The 19,507-nt window shown below is 32.4% G+C and overlaps 2 protein-coding genes across 3 annotated transcripts; one reads left to right on the forward strand and one right to left on the reverse strand.

Moving 5' to 3' along the window:
- Nucleotides 1-3,013: 3,013 nt before the first annotated feature.
- On the reverse strand, nucleotides 3,014-10,983 carry LOC107422451 (probable bifunctional methylthioribulose-1-phosphate dehydratase/enolase-phosphatase E1). Of its 2 annotated transcripts, XM_016031905.4 has the most exons (13): nucleotides 10,591-10,983; nucleotides 9,877-10,013; nucleotides 9,259-9,318; nucleotides 8,097-8,192; nucleotides 7,107-7,226; nucleotides 6,582-6,671; nucleotides 5,776-5,958; nucleotides 5,405-5,560; nucleotides 5,082-5,231; nucleotides 4,901-5,002; nucleotides 3,925-4,034; nucleotides 3,709-3,827; nucleotides 3,014-3,250 (listed from the first exon to the last, which is right to left on the reverse strand). In XM_016031905.4, the coding sequence occupies exons 1-13, from the start codon at nucleotides 10,814-10,816 to the stop codon at nucleotides 3,159-3,161; spliced, it is 1,641 nt and encodes a 546-aa protein (XP_015887391.2). In that variant the 5' UTR covers nucleotides 10,817-10,983; the 3' UTR covers nucleotides 3,014-3,158. The 2 variants fall into 2 exon arrangements, with proteins under 2 accessions (XP_015887391.2, XP_015887392.2); XM_016031906.4 differs by lacking the exon at nucleotides 9,259-9,318 and having other exon boundaries at nucleotides 10,591-10,982.
- A 1,452-nt stretch (nucleotides 10,984-12,435) lies between these two features.
- LOC107422413 (uncharacterized) lies at nucleotides 12,436-17,963 on the forward strand. The gene is made up of 12 exons (XM_016031849.4): nucleotides 12,436-12,734; nucleotides 13,206-13,270; nucleotides 13,449-13,547; nucleotides 13,693-13,825; nucleotides 14,118-14,177; nucleotides 14,494-14,553; nucleotides 15,146-15,268; nucleotides 16,166-16,237; nucleotides 16,764-16,901; nucleotides 17,128-17,283; nucleotides 17,488-17,592; nucleotides 17,677-17,963. The coding sequence occupies exons 1-12, from the start codon at nucleotides 12,510-12,512 to the stop codon at nucleotides 17,707-17,709; spliced, it is 1,269 nt and encodes a 422-aa protein (XP_015887335.1). The 5' UTR covers nucleotides 12,436-12,509; the 3' UTR covers nucleotides 17,710-17,963.
- Nucleotides 17,964-19,507: the final 1,544 nt, after the last annotated feature.

Raw genomic sequence — 19,507 nt, forward strand, 5'->3', positions numbered from 1 at the left:
TTTTTTTTTTTTTTTTTTTTTTCAATTTAGGCTTGGTTCTCTCTTCAATAAAATATGTTCCATCCATGAATTAATATTATGAGAAATATTTACATGCTCTTCACTTGATTTGCCTTTCAATGTAAATGCATATATAAGAAAAGGGGATTTAAATTTTTATTTTTTTTCAGTTGTCACTAGCTTTACTAGTTTCAATTGAACAAAAGTAAATTAATTTTGGTTTTTTTTTTTTTAATTACTTTTTCCGAAGATGGGTTTGTGTTCTGGCAAATGAGGAAGGTTTGAACCATGTTTGGTAGCAAAGAATATAGGGGTCAGAAAGTTTACCCAAAAATAGATGCATTTTCAGAGAGAAAACTTGTTCAAAGTATTGTTTGGTTTCCTTTTGATCCATGTCAATATCATGACTCTTTTTGAATTTTCTAAAGTGATAAAGAGTTAGAAAATAAGTGAAGCAGATGAGATGAAAAAACTGAACTCTGTCTAAGCAGAGAGCAGTTGAAATTGTTGAAAACAAGTGCCAAACTCTGACGTTAAAATAAATACTGAATATATTTTTAGGTTTTGTTGTTGGAGACCCAAGAAAGGTATACAGGCTAAAGGTCATCCGCCAGCAATGTCGAAAGGGATAACTAGTGGGGTTTGTAAAAAGTCCTTGTTGTGTACTAGATTGAGTCATATCATGTAGACTAGGTATTTTCCCTTTTTCATATATCTTGTTCTACAGGAAAACAGAGATGGATAGAAAAAATTAGTACCCCCAAAAAAAAAATCAGAGTTAAAATCTTGAGAATTTTAATTATCCCTCTAGATCTGATTATGACCAACCTTCAAATTATTTGCTACTCAAAATATTAAAGAACCTGTTTTGAATTACAGTTGGGATTTTTTTAGATTTTCAGACATCTATAATTTTTTATTATTATTTTTTTTTTAAATAGACCTATTTATATAAACAATATTAGTATGTTTGTTTAAACTGATGCGTTCAATTTGCAAATAAATTATAACTGATGCGTTCAATTTGCAAATAAATTATAATTTTTCTTTTTTAACATAGCTAAAAAGTGGCTAGAGGGGTCCACATTATTTACAAAGTTATAGAAAATTACAAACTAATGTATTAATTTGATGAGTAAAGTCCATTATCTAATTCAAATTGTACAGTAAAACTATATATATATATATATATATACATATGCAAAGAGGTCTATCACCAAAAATAATCTATGTGTATATATATATATATATAGAGAGAGAGAGATGTAAAGAGGTCAAGTTTCACTTCAATTGCTTCAGAAGTTTGTATTTGCACATTTTATACTAGTTTTTGTATATAGTTTGAAGGTGAGAGAGCTATCAATTTTGTTATATCTAGCAGATATTTTTGCACAAATAGCTAGTGTGGAAGAATAAAAGTTTGTATAGTATAATAAAGACAAAAACTAAAAAACAGAAGAAAGAAAAAGTGGACGTCTATAATGATGGCGATTGAAAATGAATCTAATTTAGCAAAAAGAAGATAAATATGTCAAGACTTTTTTCTTTCCGTATTTTAAATCTCATGTCATAAATCGATTAAAGCTGGAACAAATAATAAGATATTTGACTCTTAATAGGGAAAAAAAAAATTTATTTATTTATCTTCTACACAAGGTTTACTGTCTGTTTGTTTAAAAAAATTATTTATTTATCTTTTACACAAGTTGTCCTGTCTGTTTGTTTCAAAAGATATTAAAAGTTCTTTTGGATTAAAAAAAGAAAAAAAAATTGTAACTGTTAATTACTTAATTCATTATAAAACAATAATAATTGCTAAGCTCAACAAACAAACAATATAGATTGTATTATTATCTTTAATGGGATTGCTTTTTCAAGATCCGACCTCTGGGCTACTCGACAGAACAAATAATTTTCAAATTTCCAACTTAAAATTAAATTAAAAAGATTAAGATTTTTATAATATACAATAAAAAAAATAACTTTTAATATATATATATATATATATATATATATACCATATTTGGAGAAAGTTCATTTTCAAATTGAAATTCAAATACAAATTGAAAGAATTAAATCCAAGAGAATCAAAATTCAAAACAAAATAATAACAGACTGTAATTAATTCTACCATTTGTGTAAATGTAGTGCTGTTTCAACTAATTAGGAGATTCTAAAAATAAATAAATATAAAATTAAAGTGATAAATTTTTTATTAAAAAAATTAATGATAGGATAATCTTTTGAGTTTGTATTTTATAAAGAAGAAGAACATATACTTGGATAACGCATTTTATGCCATCTGTACATAATAAATTATATCTTTCTTGAAGAACATAATAATAAATTAGATTCAGTGGCTGAAATAATATGAAATCAAATCAAATCATAAATTGAAAAATATTATAATATCATTAAATTGATTTTAATTTTCTTTTAAATTTTTTTAAATTTGTGTCGATACATGATATTTCAATTGGAAAAAATTGAAAATATAATTTTCCTAAACCTAAAATCTTTTGTTATTTTAATTTGTAAAATATATTTCAACAAAAATTATGATCTAATAATAAAATTTGGAAATGATTTATAATTTATTTGTTTTTCTAAATATCAAAATTCCTTAATATATACCTTAAGTTTCTACTCGAATATTATATTTTATATTTACAAATTTGACACAACAAATTGTTAAATATTATCAATATTATGCATCAAATAATAAAAAAAGTGGAAGTATATCCAACCGATAAATTAAAAAATTTATGCCCTTCAAAATGGGCATCGGTTAGTGGCCTATTCCTTGAGCCCGCAATACACAAATGTTACTAACATATAAACGATATTATTAACTGCAAAAGACTGCTTATTTTAATTTGTAATTACTAGAAAGAGATACAAATTACAATGATTTTGCCACAATTTCCTTAAAACCACAATTAGTTAGTGATTTTCTTTTACTATTTTAGCTAGTTATATAGTTATTTAATAAGCAATAATCAGTCCTCAAAACTAATCCAAGTAGAGAACCATCGACATTGATGGAAGAAAACAGTTAATATTTGTTACAAAACCCGAAAGTCACAAATATCTACACATTTTTATTCATAGTACGGATGTGAATGTCACTTGACATTCAGAAGTACATTTATATAGTTTTAGATTTCCGAAAAAGAGTTGATTGTCTTGAACCCATGACTGTCCGGAAGAGGTGCATTTCCTGGTCGGAGTGAGATAATCACCTCCAGCCCTGAAAGATCATATGAATAAATGTAAAATGTTCCATTCCAAGGGCCAAAGAAAATCACTAGAAATGATTTGCCAAGAAATTCTGCTCTAGATGATTTTTGAAAACACTATCATGCAGAGTGAATTTTCTGTCATGGATAGGCTGTTAAACACACAACTCTTCCGAAAGATGATGGAAGACTCTCTAAACTTGACATGACCCTTCCAAACTTTTTCATGAAGGCAGTTATAAGATGGGCATTTGCAAAGTGTTTTCATAATTCTAATGCTAAAGATAACGAGGTTTTGAAAGATGCCTCCAATATAACTCATGCCAGTAAGTAGTTTTGCAAGTTTCCGATACTAATAAAACTGGAAATTTGCTAGTCAAATTCATATAGGGAGGGCTACTAGCATTTTCCTGGCCTATATCCTGATGAATTAAAGGTGAAGGGAAGGAAATCATAGCGATTACATTACCTGCTGCTTTTGCTGCTACAGCTTCTTGAAGGACATCTGTTACGAATAAAATCTCTGATGGCTTATCAACTCCAACGGATTCCGCAATTTCAACATAACTCCGTGTTTCTCTTTTGTTACTGAGGAAGAGAAGGTTTCAGATATTTAAATGAAGGAGAGCAATCACAACAAAATATCACATAAAGTAGAAATCTGTCTAGAAAAATAAATATGTACCCCACTGTTGTGTCGAAAAATCCAGACAGATATTTTCTTAGATCCCCGTAGTTTGTTTTACCAAATATAAGCCTTTGTGCCAACCTGCTACCACTAGAGTAAATGTATACCTGCAGTCCAAGTAAAGTTTACTAACATTGCAAATGTAAATTGAAGACATATATATCACAGGTCGAGCATTATCCACATTTTGCATTAATGTCTAGCTATAATATTGTACAGCAGGTAAATAATTTCTTCAGCACTGAATGAGCTTACACTTAATCCACGTGTATGGCGGTCTCTGTAATCTCTAAAAAGTCCACATTTTGAAAAGCCCACAAAATAATCTAGATTTTAAGCCCACAAAACACTCTTATCCATGCTTTTTTGGGCGTTGTTGAATAAGAGTCATTCTAGCACTCAAAAATGGAAAGAGAAATCTAACTATGTTTGATATGTTATGCATTAATGTATGGAATTACATCTAGTACCATCAGCTATAATAAAAACATATAGATGCATAAAATTGAAAGCCTATTTAGGTAATCCACCATGTAAGACCTATTTAGGTATCTTATATAGGGTATGTTGATCTTCAGCAGCTAGAAGCCGAAAACATCACCAGGTTCCCTAATGTAGTTTAGGCACATCTGAGATAAGTTGCCATATGAATGTTTTTAAAATGATATTAAAGTTGAACAGCCTTTAACAATTAAATAGAGATATGGGTGTTCATGAATGAACCCAAAATTCAAGATCACACAACAGATAAACACAATGATTGTCAGTACTCCATATTAGGTTTCATATTATGACGACCTTTTCAATTATCTCTCTTCCTCTCTCAGTATCAAGAAAACCTCTCTTTCTGTTATTGTAAAGGGTAAATTTGCAAAGGCCTTTACTGTGATATGGAATCATATACAGAAAACTAACTGAAATTAAGAAAATATAAAATAATCTAAATAAAATAAAGAAGAAGAGAAGAAATTACCTTTATCCCCAGATTATGCCATCTTTCAAGAGCTTCTGGTACATCCTCGAATACTACACCTTCTAATTCATTATTTTCATATCCAGTTCGCCATATATGACCCTACATAACTAAAAGTCAGCCTTATCCTTGAGAATCACTACATATCAAGCAAGCTCCATCTAAATTCAATTTTCCTTACTTGCAATTGTTTCAAGGCAGTGATCTTCCGATCAGCTTTTATCATTGCAGCCACATTAGCAACCAGAGCTGCAACAACTTCTTCTTTCCCTACACCATCAGAAGGGATGGGAACAGCACCATTAACACCTTTTTCTAAGTCATCTTCAACCTGCAACAAGGATGCAAAAATTATAAGCTGAAATTGATAAGAACTTAAAGTACAATCTTATTGAAGTGTTGTATAAAATTCTGTGAACCATAATTAACAGCCCTAAATTAGTATTATAAACCAGATATGGAAATTCCAAAAGCAATATCAACACTCCTGATCAAACATCTTACTTGGGAGCGCAACAATTTTATATCATCTTGGGTTTCTGCAGTCTCATATGTTGCCAACAAATGCCTCCCAACATTATCACGGGCATATGGAAAGAGAACATCACTAACGAATGATATGGGAGTAGTAGTTCCCTCAATGTCAAGAACAACACATCGCTGCATCAAAAGTGGGGGAAAAAAATAAAAAATGAAAACAAAAAGAAAAGAAATATTGGATCCATCAGACACTAAAATATTGTACTTGAAACTAAAAGCTACAAAGTTAATGCTACATAAAACTAGGGACAACTTGAGAACCTGACAATGGAACTTCAAGGGAAAGAAAAGTACAAATGACTCCAGGACCTGAGAAATAACAAATTTAAACTCACCTGCGATGGCTCATATTTGTGATTTGAATCTGCAGTCCCCGCCTTGACAGATATGTTTCTATTCCCACAACTTCCAGATATTCCTTTGGTGTTTTGAATAGGTCCATGGTTTGGAGTAGTCCAGTCCAGACCCAACTGATTGAGTTTCATGGCAGCGTCAAAGAGATAGTGATAACATTCAGCCTGAAAGCACAAGTAAGCAATTGATGAAAACAGCCTTTGACCACATAGCATAAAGGAGCCCCTTTTCTTGGACGGAGCAGACAATCTATTAATCATACAACAATGTATTTAAAATTTCTAAAGCCTTAATCACACATAACCAATGTAAAAACATACAAAACCCTAAATGTCAGCTGATTATAATTTTATCTTTATTTTTATTCTATCAAGGATAATTTGGTGTATGCTTTGACAATTTATAACCAATATTGAATAAGATGATTCATCAATATTGTCAACATCTTTATGCATTGTTGTTGGTATAAAGCTCAGCAATCTTTAGACTGACAGTTATTGTAATTCATGCTTTAACATGGAAAAATGAAAGCCAATTTTTTTTTTATGACCAAATTTCTGTTCCTAACCCCTAGGGATGCAATTGAAATTAATAAGCTGCAGTTTTGCTTCAAACTATGTTCGGACAGTCAACACAGTTCTCAAGTTTTAGCAGTGGAGATAAACAAGTAGGATAAATCATACACAAAGCCCTAGGCTGGAGATATACTAGGAGATTTTGGGGGCCGTATATAATTTTTAAAAGAGCCCATGACCACTCAACATGACTGATCACTAATAATGCACACCTGAGTCTTTGCACTGATCCATGAATCTCCCCATACGTAGATGCCATGGTTGCGAACAAGCACAGCTGTTGTTTTTGGATAAGCTTCAATCTGCAAGACAAGAAGGCGAAAATAGTTTGAAATTTCTATACAGAAATAGAATATAAAAATATGAGAGGTTCAGGAGAACCATCCTGCGGTTTTTGGCCAGGGGAAATATGCTCTTCTAAAAGAACATATTTACCAAGATTGGAAAAGCCGAGAAGGCTACCTTTTATTTTTATTTTTTTATTTAAATAAGAAAAAGAAAATGGCATCCACTAAGAAAAAGCTAATCATACAAAATTCCACAGCAAAGTATTCTCGGTGGCTGTGCCTAAATCCGACATATCTGATATAAAGTTATGATCATCAGGTCTGTTCCACAGAAAATATCTTATTCCTTTTTTACACAGCTTCATGTAGAATACCAGATCAACAATCAAAAAATAAAAAATTAATTAATTAATTCGTCAAGAAGATTCAAAGAGCATAAAATGTACATACGGCTTTGGCCAGAGATTCTGTAAGCTCATATTCATAGGCAGTGTTCTCTATGATTGGGACCACCAGTTCATCATAATAACCATGTCCTTTGATTCCTTTGATCATTTCCATATGCGTAATCTGCAAATTTTTTTATAACACAGAACATATATATTAAAGAAAAATAAGCAGATTATAAGATGAGCTCAGTAGTAGACAACACATGAATGCACAAGGTAACAAGAGTAACCCAACAAGAGAATCGCATTAGCTTTTGGTGTATCTGAACAGCTCATTACAATATAGCAAACGAACTCGGTCGATGCCTGCTTCAACATCAGAATGCCCTTTAGAGAAACTATTTTATACGCAGTCTGTTATTTCTTAAAGCATAATAATCAACTATTCTTTTTAGCTGAAAATCCCACTTGACTAAATTCCAGACTTCTTGGTTGAAATGCTTCCAGAGTGATCTATTTGATCAAATTTTCAGTTCTTACATCACATATTTCAGTTTCAACATCCTAATCGTCTTTCCATTTTTCCTGATCACATCCAAAGCTTTTATGAGCATATGAGAATTATCCACCTTGTCAAAGGTAGAGATAACAGCAATGTATAAAGAAACTCCTACTTTAGCACAGTGCTTTCAGCAACCAAAGACCTTGAGTACCAACCAACATTCCAATTACTAATGTACAATCTTTAGATGGCGTGTGTACCTGTTCCGTCCCAACCAATTATGCCCCCCTATGTCAGTTTGTCCCATGTGTACCATGGATATAATGTTATTGTCTCCTAGATGACAGAAAGTTCCTTAATTTTCCAAACACATCTCAAATGAGGCAGTTAATACTCGGTACAAAAAAAGCCGCCTCCAATACACAGCAGGGAAAAAAACAAAGGGAAAACAAAACAGCTTTAAAGAATCTAGGAGTGTGCATAATTCTATGTTTGTAGGAAAGACTAGTAGTTTTATTCTCACAAATAGCTACAACAATCAAAACTTACACGAAATTCTTTCGCTAATGGATTGAGCATTGTCACAAGACATGATTCAATCCCATGGCTATGAATAACAGCTCCAGCATCGCGCATCTCATATGCCTTTAAAAAGTTCAGGGAAATAAGTGTTAAGGTGACATCTTGAAAGAAAGAAACAAAAGCAATAATTGAAAGAGAGATAAGCCTTTTGTAAAGTTTATATCAACAAATAGACACCCAAATGAAATTCATAAGGTATGCCTTGAGTAACAGATACTAAAAAATGCAATGAAAAACAGATGGACAACATGCGTTTAGCAATGAAATATCAAAGTTCTAGAGCAACATGGGCCTGCATATGGAAGTGAATGAATAGCATTCAAGAATCAAAATGGCTTTCAACATACATTACAAGTATCCAAATTAACAAAGAAAAACTTATTATTAATTGAAAAAGTGATAACTAGAGCTAGAGCCAGAGCTAGACATCTCATTTTATTTTTATCAAAATCAATGCACCAATGTTCTAAAACCACATACCAAAACCTCAAAATTTCACTAGTTTGCAAGAGAAGTAATATACTTTATTTGAAAAATAGCTAGAAAAGCGTTGATAAGAAGCAAATATACATGGATATAAAAAAGATTTAGCATTGTGGCAAATAAAAGACTTGGTACAAAAAACAATCAAATTGCAGCAGCAAATTGCTAGTAGTCAATTATGATCGTTTAAGTTGACAAGAAATAATTTTTTCAGCTTACATATAGATATAAAAATAAGTTAAAATAACAGGTCAGTTGAAATTTTCTCTAGAAAGAAAATGTTAACATGGGATATTCAAATGAAAATAATCAAACAGAATTGCATTTTTAGGAAAGATATGGGAACTGACAGTGCTAGCCAAAATTTAGAGCTCAAAGATTTTCCCTCCTAGCATCTAAGCTATCATATATTTTTAATTAGTAAGTTCTGAAACAATAACTGCTGCGAGCTAAAAAAAAACATAAAAAACATTGTTCAATTTACACTTTCAAGCAATGACTTTTTTCCCTTCCTTTCTTAAGTTTCAACCAATGACTCAATTTCACACTTCTATCAGAAGCAAAACGATGGAGGTTACATGGCTTTTTCATAAACCTTCTCAAGACATCCAAAATCAGATCAAATGCGAATCAGGCTGCATTTTACCTTGTATTTTAGATTCCTTGACCTCTTTGCCCATGATATCAATCGCTTCTTGGCTTTTTTCTGATAGCGATCCAGTGGTAATTAGCAAACAAAATGTTTCATAATGCTTATAATGGTTGCTAACCAGCTGTAGGAAAAGATAGTATTTCTATTTTATTTTTCCTTACAAACTTAATTTTACAATGGGGGAGGAAAGACTACAACCTCCATCTTGTTTGTTCTGTAACAACAGTTGTTTTTTTTTTTTTTAGCTATTTTGTAGTCGTAAAACATGAGAATTTCAACTTCATTACTGTCATCTAATTCTCATAACCACACACAGGAAAAATGTAAAGATGCACAGAAAAAAAGAAAAGAGTGCATTACAACCCATTTCCAGAATAGTGAATTTAACGCATCATTTCAACCATACAACAGAAGTTATTATCTATATATGCTAACAAATTTAATGCTCATATTAATTACCTCACAATCACATAATCACATAATCAGAGAAAAGCTTAACAATTTGATAAACCATTTTGTGGCTACATTACATTTGGTTTTTCTATCTTTGGATTTGGAAAAATCAATGAATACCCAGAATAAACTATTATTCAGTATACAAATTATTGTTACCTTCATAAAAAGAGGACCGCAATCAGAACACTTGGGAGGCTTATGTGGATATGGCTTCGGAGATGGAGCAGACAAGATAGACCCATTTGGAGATAACACATACATGTCCTCAGGTACCATTCTCTCCTTCTGAACACCTGCCCATATTGTATAACACAAACTATAGTGAGCTTTCAATACCCATAATTAACAGACAAAATAAAGCTCTGTAAAAAAATAAACATGCATAAACTCCAAGAATTCAAACTGTACATGAACACACAAAAAATCATATTTAGGCATAAAGTAGAAATCCATAAAGCAAGCGACAAGTGAAGGTCAGATTAAGAGCTTGGATATTTTATTTCCAGAAATTAAGGTAATACAGGGGCAGAGAGAGTTGAATATACATAACAAATGCCCAGATGCAAACAACAGCTAAATTTCAGTTTTGCACCTAATCAACATTCCTAAATGAGTTTCAGCTCAAGTCGTAAAACCCATAATTTAAATTAAAACCCAGCTATATACGATCAAAGCAGAATATACAAAGTCAAAAATGAGCCTGGATTATAAATAACAAGAAACCAAACTACAAAAAGGAATACACAATCAGAGTACAGCTTGAAAACCCATAAATCAAACACAAAGGCACAACCATAAACAATAAGTATTTCAAAAATAAACCATAAAACCCAGAACAATAACACTGTCAAAGATTGTGGAAAACAGTACCAGAAGGGGACATGAGGACAAGCTGCTGGGACCTGGGAATGGAATCATCATGGACCTTGATTGTGATACTACCACCAGTCCCTGAGACCCATCCAAGGTTGTAGAACTGGCGGCACAGGTCCGATAAGAGAGCCCTTGTGTCGTTCACTGCCTTGCTTTCAAGGTAAGCCTGCGATGTCGTCCCCAGCTTCAATCCATTCACGGCCACTGCTGATGCCGTCGCCATTGGGTGGTTCTAGAGAGAGAGATAGACAGTTTTAAAGCTTGAGAGAGAATGGATTGAGCTTCAAATGGAGGCTAACCTTCACAAAAAAATGCTTCAACTTTTGCTTGGAGAAACAGAATGTGACAGAAATTTGTCTGAGATTTTACTGATGAAGAGCGGTGATTCCGCCACCTGTGAGTGACTCAAATTTGTAGTCTTATTGGGCAAAAGAAGTACGGTTGTTCTGGTTTTGTCCACGTGTACTTCTATGGAGATGGGGATTGTGGGGAGTTCAGTAATTTCGTAATTTATTTTGTCTTGGAGACTTAGGGCCTTTATTACTATGTTTTTTTTTTTTTCTTTATTAGTATTTTATTTAATTGGTTTGGAAATTTTTTAATGTAATTAAGTTTTTGGGTTTAATGAATTCTTAATTATAGAATTGCATTGGCATCTTGACAATATTATTATGGTCAATCAAAATTTAAACTAACTTTTTGGATAATATTTTGTGATTTTTTATTTTCTGGTGGAGATAATATTTTGTGGTTTGTGGTGGTTCTTTGAGGTCCTATGAATTTTATAGTCAAATATATAGTCCTTTGTGACGCATAAGTTATCGTATCATATATAAATTGAAAAGCATAATTCACTCTCAGCCGAAGAAGATGGCTGCCACTAGTTGAATCACTTTGGAAATCTTTTTGATTCAATGTTTTTGGTAAAACAAAACAAAATGTTTTTGGCGTGCACACATTTTTTTTTTTTTAATAATGTTTTTAAGACTTTTCCTCACCAAATAATGGTCTTTAAGACTTTTTGGTTTTCTTGAATTTGAAAAAATTTTACACATGTTTTTAATTGCAGAAAACTTTGTGTTAAAAGTTACCAAATTTTACCAATAGGATTATATAAGTATAAATTCCTTATCAATTGAATTAATTTTATTTAAGAATTAATTTCAATTATTAATAATTTAAAAAAATAACAAAAACTTAATTATTCTGATTCTGAACTCGTTGCTGCTATTTGAGATGGAAAATACTATTACATGTTGTATTGTTTGAGAATATTGAAAAATACGTAAAGTACTATCAATTGAGAAGTAAATATTTTCAAATATTAAAAGAGAATAAATAAGGACCCAAAAAAAAAAAAAAAAGTCTATATCAGCCATGGCATTACAAGTATAAAATAGAACATAATCGGATAGTTTTGGTTAAGTTTGATAAATATAATTCAAATGTAAAGAAGAAACAAACAGTAAATTAATATTCACAGGGAGAATTAAGTCTTTAGAGGTTTGATTGTTATGGTGCTTGTTCAATTTGCCTTGTTTTATTTTATTTTTTAAGACCATAATCAAAGTTCATTGAATTATTTAAAGAATGATTATAGTAATTGAGTTTTAAAGCATAATAATCATTTTTTAAAAAATTAATAATATAGATTTCCAACTTCTGGAGAATTGAGAATTAACATTTACGATTTTATTTATTTTTTAAAAAAAAAAAAAAAAGGGTTAAAGAATAGGATTGGTGTTTGGAAACGGGGATAAGTAGACATAGGTAGGAATGAATGATAATCCCATTTATACGATATCCGGGATAAGATCTCCTTCCCTCTCTATCCCGCAAAACGGCAACAATCATTTATCCTCAAATTCGTTCCTCTGTCTCCCAGTCTCTCAGTGCCTCGCTTCTTGCTCTCTGTCATGGCGAGAGGAACAGAACGTCTAGTGAAGAACTTGAAGAAGTTCGCGGATGTTCAGTACAAGCTTTTCACAGCTCGCTATGGCCAACAGCTCATTGACATTTTCGAATTCCCAATAAAGCTCGTGCTCTCGCCTTTCACTCTTGCTTATGACATTGCTGGTTCTGCTCCTCGTGGCTTTGGTGTCCCCGAGTTAATCTCCAAGCTCTCCTACGCTTCTATATTTGTGAGTCAATATTCTCTGCACTATTCTATTTTAATTTATTTACTTGGGCTTTTTTTTGTTTCTATAAAATTCTGGGAATTTTGAGTGTTTTTCTGGGCGATATTTTCCATTTACTTATTTGGGTCTCTGGGTCTTTGTTCAATTGAACATGGGTTTGTAAATTTCCGCTTTCTCGAGACTTTGACGTTATCTTTGTGAGTTCTTATAATTCATGAAGTTTAATCAACTGGGCATGTGTTAAAGTATGGAAATTCTGAGAATTTTTAGCTTAAATATGGTAAAGGGTTCGACTTTTTATTTTTATTTTTAATTTTTTTATCGCCCCCAACCCCATTGTCCAGTGGCTTTTGCGTATGTTTTGGACATTGTAGGTTGAACTTGTAAAATTTTTAAAATTTGCTAGGCATTGCTACCATTGGGAATTTGTTTATAGGTTTTATTTACTCTACTTTCTCCATGGGCTGGTTGTAGGCTGTTGCTACTCTTGGGACTTATGACATTGCTTTGGAGCTCGGAAAGAAGGTGGTTTGTCAGAGGTAATGTGTGGCTTCCCTTCTATGGCACTTGTACTTCAATAACTCTGTTCTAGTTCTAATTCAATTTGAAAGGATCTTAGTGATTCATGTTTATCATGGATGCATTTGAAGGTAATTAATAGTACATGGCTTGGTTGAATTTGAATGATTTCTTACCTGAGTTGATCTTCAAGTGCAGGAACTGTCGAACCTGCAATGGATGGTCGGCAATGCAGTGTACCATGTGCAGAGGATCAGGGAGGGTGCACTACCAAGTGAAAAATTACGCCTTGAGAAGGTACTCAGTGTACTAATTGATCAATTTAATACTTAATTTACAAACATTATCCTCAGCTTCAATGCTTCAATGAAACCATTCAGCCGCACTGATTTGATTATTTACCTTGTTACATTTCATGACTCCCTCATTTCTGCTTTTGTAGTGGGGAGAAGGCAACAGCAGAGTGCGTTGCAGATGCTATTGTTGAAAGTCGGGCTGAGTTGATTCACCTTCCATCTGCCATGGATCTGAATACCTCCTTGCCATCTAAGGACTGCCCAACTTGTGATGGAACAGTAATCTGTCTTAGTTATGCTTGAAATAGTTTTAAATGACTCTTACTATTCCGATTTACTACTGTAGTTAATTTTGTTGAAATTATTACTGTTTCACATAGAAATAAATCCACCTTTTGGTAAAAGAGTTACTTTTATGTGAAAGTTTGTTTTGTGGTTTTAACCTTTATGGGGTTCTTCTAATCTTTACATGGTTTACCACATGTTTCCGTCTAAGAATTTTCTGTACAAGATTTTGGTAACAATTTTATGTTGAATTTAATCTTTATGCAAAATATTTATTGGATTGCAGGGTGTAATGGGCTGTCCTGAATGTAAACACAAATTACAAGTTAGGATCTCTGCAGATGATGTGAGTTGTTCTTTTAAATTGCTAAGCTTTCAAATTATAGTGCAACCCATTGCATTTATCTGAATGACTCACTGCATATGATGTAAATGCGCAAGTTAGGATCCATAAATGACTTGGAGAATATTTCCAAAAATCATATGACCATCTTGTTTTTACGGCTATGATGTCCCTAAAACTATTGTCTGGAAGTCACTTATCACGTATTTTTCATGTTCAATTAGTCATATTTGATGCACTGTTATTTGACTTTTCCATGCTAGTTATACTTCTGCCTTTTTGGCTCATTTTCTTATTCTCATTCTTCTCCTTCTTGCAGATCATGGAGCCCCCATGGATTGCGTACAATGTCTTAAGAAAGATGGATTACCCATATGAGGCTAGTATTTACTTGTCCATTGTTTAACTTTTTTAATGCTTTTAGTTCCCATCTAAAATTAGAATTCCATGCAGCATATACTTGAATTCATCTACAATTGTAATATATGCTGTCCATTCTTTTTTGAGAATGATGATCCTATGTACTTTTGGAGTGTATAGCCTCCTTTTTCAATTTCATCTTTGCACGAGAAAGAAAGACAGAGAACATATTGTCATGGAAAAAAATTGAAGATGATAGGCACAGTCCTTTTCTGTGCCTTGAGTTTGTCTTGTGTCTTGACATATGTTTTCACTTGTGTTCATAAATGATTCTTGTCACTCGCCATGGAGTTTATTTAACCTTTGACAGTGATTAGAAGAAGCTTCTATGATAACAGAAAAGGATTCTTACATTCTTTGTCATAATTGTTGACTGCTAAATAAGCATATAGGGTTATAGGGAATCGATATGCATGCAAATTTTTTTTTGTGCTTTTGTTTCGTTGCTATTTCCTTTTTCTGTAATAGTGAATGGCTTCCATAAATATGTGTCAAAATTAGACAACCTATTTTTCCTAACATTCCCTTTTTTGGTCCTGCTATTGTTTCAGCACATTGTCCACAGTATGAAAGATCCCAGCATTGCTGCCTTTTGGTTGTTTACTATGCCTCAGATTGTTGGTGGTTTTGAGTATGATGATGACGTCAAGAACAAAATTTGGTGGCAATACAAGGTTTCTGGTGTATTTTGCTTTCCGCAGGCTTTTTTTTTTTTCTCACAATTTCATGATTGTTTGAGCAAAACCTCTATAACTTTATACATTTAAATAATAATGATGTATTCAAATGCATAAGTGACTTTTGTAATTCCTTTGACTGGATTGTTCAGATTTGGTCAATCCCATGGTATGGGAGGGCATGCGAATACAACTCTTTATCTAAATCTGAGCAAAAAATATTGGCACTAAAATTTTTTATATAAGTGCTGTATAAATTTTATAACCAACATTTTGTATTTATAGATTAGTCTGGTATGAATTTTATTGTATTGGCTGGTTGATTGCTTTGTAGAGTGATACTTTTTAGCAGTAATCATAAGTCGTAAAATATAAGAATGGTAGCTATGCAGAACAAGTAGTGTTATAATCATTTTTTGGGAAAACCAACTTTGTAAGCTTTCTTTTTATGGGTAACCTATAAAACACATTATATACATGCATCTGGTAAACACGTAATTATTGTGTTCTCTTCAAAGATTATAGGCATGGTTGTCAAAATGTGTACATATTAAATATAGGATGCCAACATTCACCAGTAAAGCTGGAATTTTTCATTTGATTTTATGGACCAATGTTATAAATATTGAGTTAGAAATACAGCTTTCTGTTGTCTATTCTTCCCATGTTTCTTACCTAGGACCTGTATATGTTAAAAGACTGGTTTCCTTAATATCCAATTAAAAGTAATTGGTACTTTAATAAACTTTGTTGCTGCTACTTTATCCAACGGAAAAATGTCTGATGTACATCGTTCTTTTGTTTGATTTGTTTCTTTTTAAGCTCATTACTAGCACCGTCCACTCATGTTTATGGTAGTTCCTCCTGTAAATATTTCACTTTTGGTTGGGTTAGGAATCTATGCGGTATGATGTACTTCGTGATGTGGTGGCCAAGAGAAAGCCTGGCTGGGAGCACTTGCAGGAAGTAAGAAACTCTTTTTGCCAATAGAAATTTCTTATTGAAATTTATTGAACTAGTTACCAGTATGAATTTTGTATATGCTTTAAATTTCTCTAGTTACTTCATTATGGAAAAAATTATTGTTTAAGAGCAAAAATTATTAATGTTGCGTGTCTTTAAAAAGTTCTGGATAAGTTCCATTAATAGATATAGCTATACTTGATCATGATCCAATAATTTTTCAGGACAGATATTGTGTAATAATGGCTGACCTTTAATTATTGGTAATCAGCAAACTGATGAAAACGCATAAAATGCTTGAAGACTCTTTTCTCTTGTCTTTTGGATTGATACATACATGTGTGTGTGTGTGTGTGTGTGTGTGCATTTCTCCATGTATATATAGTTTTTTCTTCTTAACTTGAACTTTCAGATTTTCATTTCCTCAAAGGTTGGAATTGTTAACTTTCCCACTTAAAAAGCTTAGTACAATCCCTACGAATCAATTTTTGGGAAACTACTTGATAAAAGAATCACTAATTCTTGACAGGCATTGATCTCCATAGATCCTGTCCGTGCCAGGGATGATCCTGTCATAGTGAAAAATGTCCCTTACTATAAAGCCAAGAAGGCAATGGAAGTAGAGGTCATGAAACTTGATCCCCCACCAAGGCCGCAAAATTGGGGAGTAAGTATTCTCTGTATTCATTCTATTCTGCTAGTTTTAATTTCGCATTATGAATGTTTTCATCATGTGTTTTTAGTTCTAAATATATATATATATATATATATATATATTGTATGTTTAGCAGTTTTAGTTTTTCGTGACAAACTATGTTTACAATCGACCAAAGGAACACAAAGAAGCTCAGTTTTAGTTGGATTGTCTCAATCTAACCGCATATCCATGACAGGAGCTGGACCTTCCATTGAATGCTTCTTCATGGAACAAGGAAGACTTAAAAGATCCTGAAAAGTTGTATGAGATGACTATTCTTCTCAATGCCCAAAGAGAAATTGCTGACAAAATTTTAGATGCACAGTGGGAGACTAAATGGCGTCAAGAAAAGGTTAGCAACTTAAGATTTTTATGTGGAGGCAGAAGAATTTTATGATCTGTAGCATTGTATTTTGACCATGCTAATGCTTTAATTCTGGTATATTTGATGTATGACATGCAATATGCTCCACTTGTGAACATGTATAAAGTCATATACATGCATCTATATTCTATATTTTACACGTATCATATAACACGTATGCTATCAACTCAGTTAAATGAGATGTTGGAGGAGAAGGTGCGACCGTACATGCAAAACGTTGACAATGCAGCTCTTTCCCAGCCTATAATATTACAGCCACAGGATCAGAGTCGGAAGGTCTTGATTTCTCTCCCCCTTTTCATTTAGCTACTTTCATATTCCTCACTAGCTTGAACTGAAACTCTCCATTTTTTACTGTAGGGGACTCGGCAAAGGAGATGGTGGTTCTTCTGAGAATCCTAGTTTCACAAATTTTTTCTAGCCGAGTAAGAGCATAACAAGCTTGTGCTTGTCCCGGATTCTTATTGGTAATTTTTCTTTTATAGTTTATTGTTCTCATACAAACTCGAAGTTTGATAGCTATTTCCTTCATGAGGTCGGTGGGGTACTAGTTTTGATGTAACAACTAGCATTCATCTCTCTCTCGCTGTCTGGTTTGTGGATGACTTGAGCGTATTACATATAATTGAAATTTCAATTTCTATTAATATCCTCAACCACACACATGTTGTCCTCAAGAGAGCTTGAAAAGTAAATCGTTGTCTGATCCTAACCCAACAACCATGTACCATAAGCTAAACAAGTCATTAATTATCATTTCGACAAATAAATTCATATAATAATAAACAACTATTCCTATCCAAAGTATATAATATAAAATCCACACATTTGGCATCCTTATGAGCCGCTTCTTAGTCCACCTTCCACTACTTATTCCTTACGGCAGTACATGATTTTATGAACATTAAATTTGTGTTTCATAGAAAATAAGAAAGCAACAAAACTTCATTGGATTTCTCTCTCTTTTAAAAATGTTTTTTTTTTTTGTTTTTTTATATGGTATTTCTTATCCATATGGAGATGAGCAGCCTTGGTGCTGAAGAATGAAGTTGTCCTTGTCCAATAAGTTTATTATGGACATCTGTCCTGTCCTTGTCCTTTACATGTTTCTTATCCAATAAAGAGAATCTCATTTGGTTTTTGGACTGTGTCATTCTGCCGTGCCACTATTTGCCTGTTGTTTGCTTCATTTTCCCGGAAAATTGGTATAAAATCTATTTAAATCGTTGGTAAAAACTTCGGACAAATTAATTCCAAAGTCAAATCTCAGGGACACAGCAGGCACACGTAATGAGCTCCTATATGTTGTATATGCTTTCAATCAGTCCAAGTCTTCAAGAGTGAATTGGAAACGTTTTCGAAATGGATTTATAAAATGTCTAATCCAATCATATTCCCAATCAAGGCTCAAAGTAAGCATTTTTAATGGTTATATGTTTCGGTCAAGAAGAAATAATAAGGTATCATATGCATACCAGTATTCTTTTCTTATTCTTTGTGGTTAAGATTTTCGATTCGATTTCCATTACAGTGCAAAATTTGAATTTTACAAATGCTATACTTTTTCTATCAAGAACGTTCCCAAGAGAGTTAAAAGTGATTTTATTTACAATTAAGACCTATATAATTAATGGAAGCTGAGAATTTGGGGGATGGAGGTCCACTTAAACCATTAGTAGGATAATAATATAAATTTGAATAAACAATTCTCCTTTTTATGCAATGATAATTCTTAGGGAAAGACACAGTCATTATCATGCTTTTTTATATTTTTTGATGGATAAAAGTTATTTTTATGTTTGGTGGGGTGTAAAAAGGCACGTCATTATGCCCGAACGCATAGGATACGTACATGTTTTTTATGATTCAAATCTCGTTTATTTCTCCCAAAAAGAAAAGGAAAAAAAAACATAAAAATAAACTACAGCAAATCCCCGTTTGATCTTTTTACTACCGTTGTTTTCCTTTTTGTCACTAAAAAAGTTTGCATTTAAACTTTTATGGTATCCGTACACTCAGAAAGACTTTTAATAGCATAGGCCCCCGCTTCTGTAGCATTAATTTCCATTTCATTTTTATCAATAAAATTAAAGCAGATAAAAGGGTAATTATCTTTAAGATGAGGTGGAAGTTTATCAAAATTATCAAAAAAAAGAAAAAAAAAAAAAAGAAGGAAAATCCCCATCCAATT

This window comes from Ziziphus jujuba, chromosome 11 (assembly GCF_031755915.1).
Source record: "Ziziphus jujuba cultivar Dongzao chromosome 11, ASM3175591v1".
Taxonomy (NCBI): Eukaryota; Viridiplantae; Streptophyta; class Magnoliopsida; order Rosales; family Rhamnaceae; genus Ziziphus; species Ziziphus jujuba.

Coding starts and splice junctions, on each gene's coding strand:
- LOC107422451 (XM_016031905.4), bottom strand. CDS start 10,816: ATGGCGACGGCATCAGCAGTGGCCGTGAATGGATTGAAGCTGGGGACG. Junction 5,959..6,581: donor GGATCAGTGCAAAGACTCAG/GTGTGCATTATT, acceptor TTGTGCTTTCAG/GCTGAATGTTATCACTATCT. Junction 3,828..3,924: donor TTTTTCGACACAACAGTGGG/GTACATATTTAT, acceptor TCTCTTCCTCAG/TAACAAAAGAGAAACACGGA.
- LOC107422413 (XM_016031849.4), top strand. CDS start 12,510: ATGGCGAGAGGAACAGAACGTCTAGTGAAGAACTTGAAGAAGTTCGCG. Junction 12,735..13,205: donor TCTCCTACGCTTCTATATTT/GTGAGTCAATAT, acceptor GGCTGGTTGTAG/GCTGTTGCTACTCTTGGGAC. Junction 15,269..16,165: donor AAATTTGGTGGCAATACAAG/GTTTCTGGTGTA, acceptor TGGTTGGGTTAG/GAATCTATGCGGTATGATGT.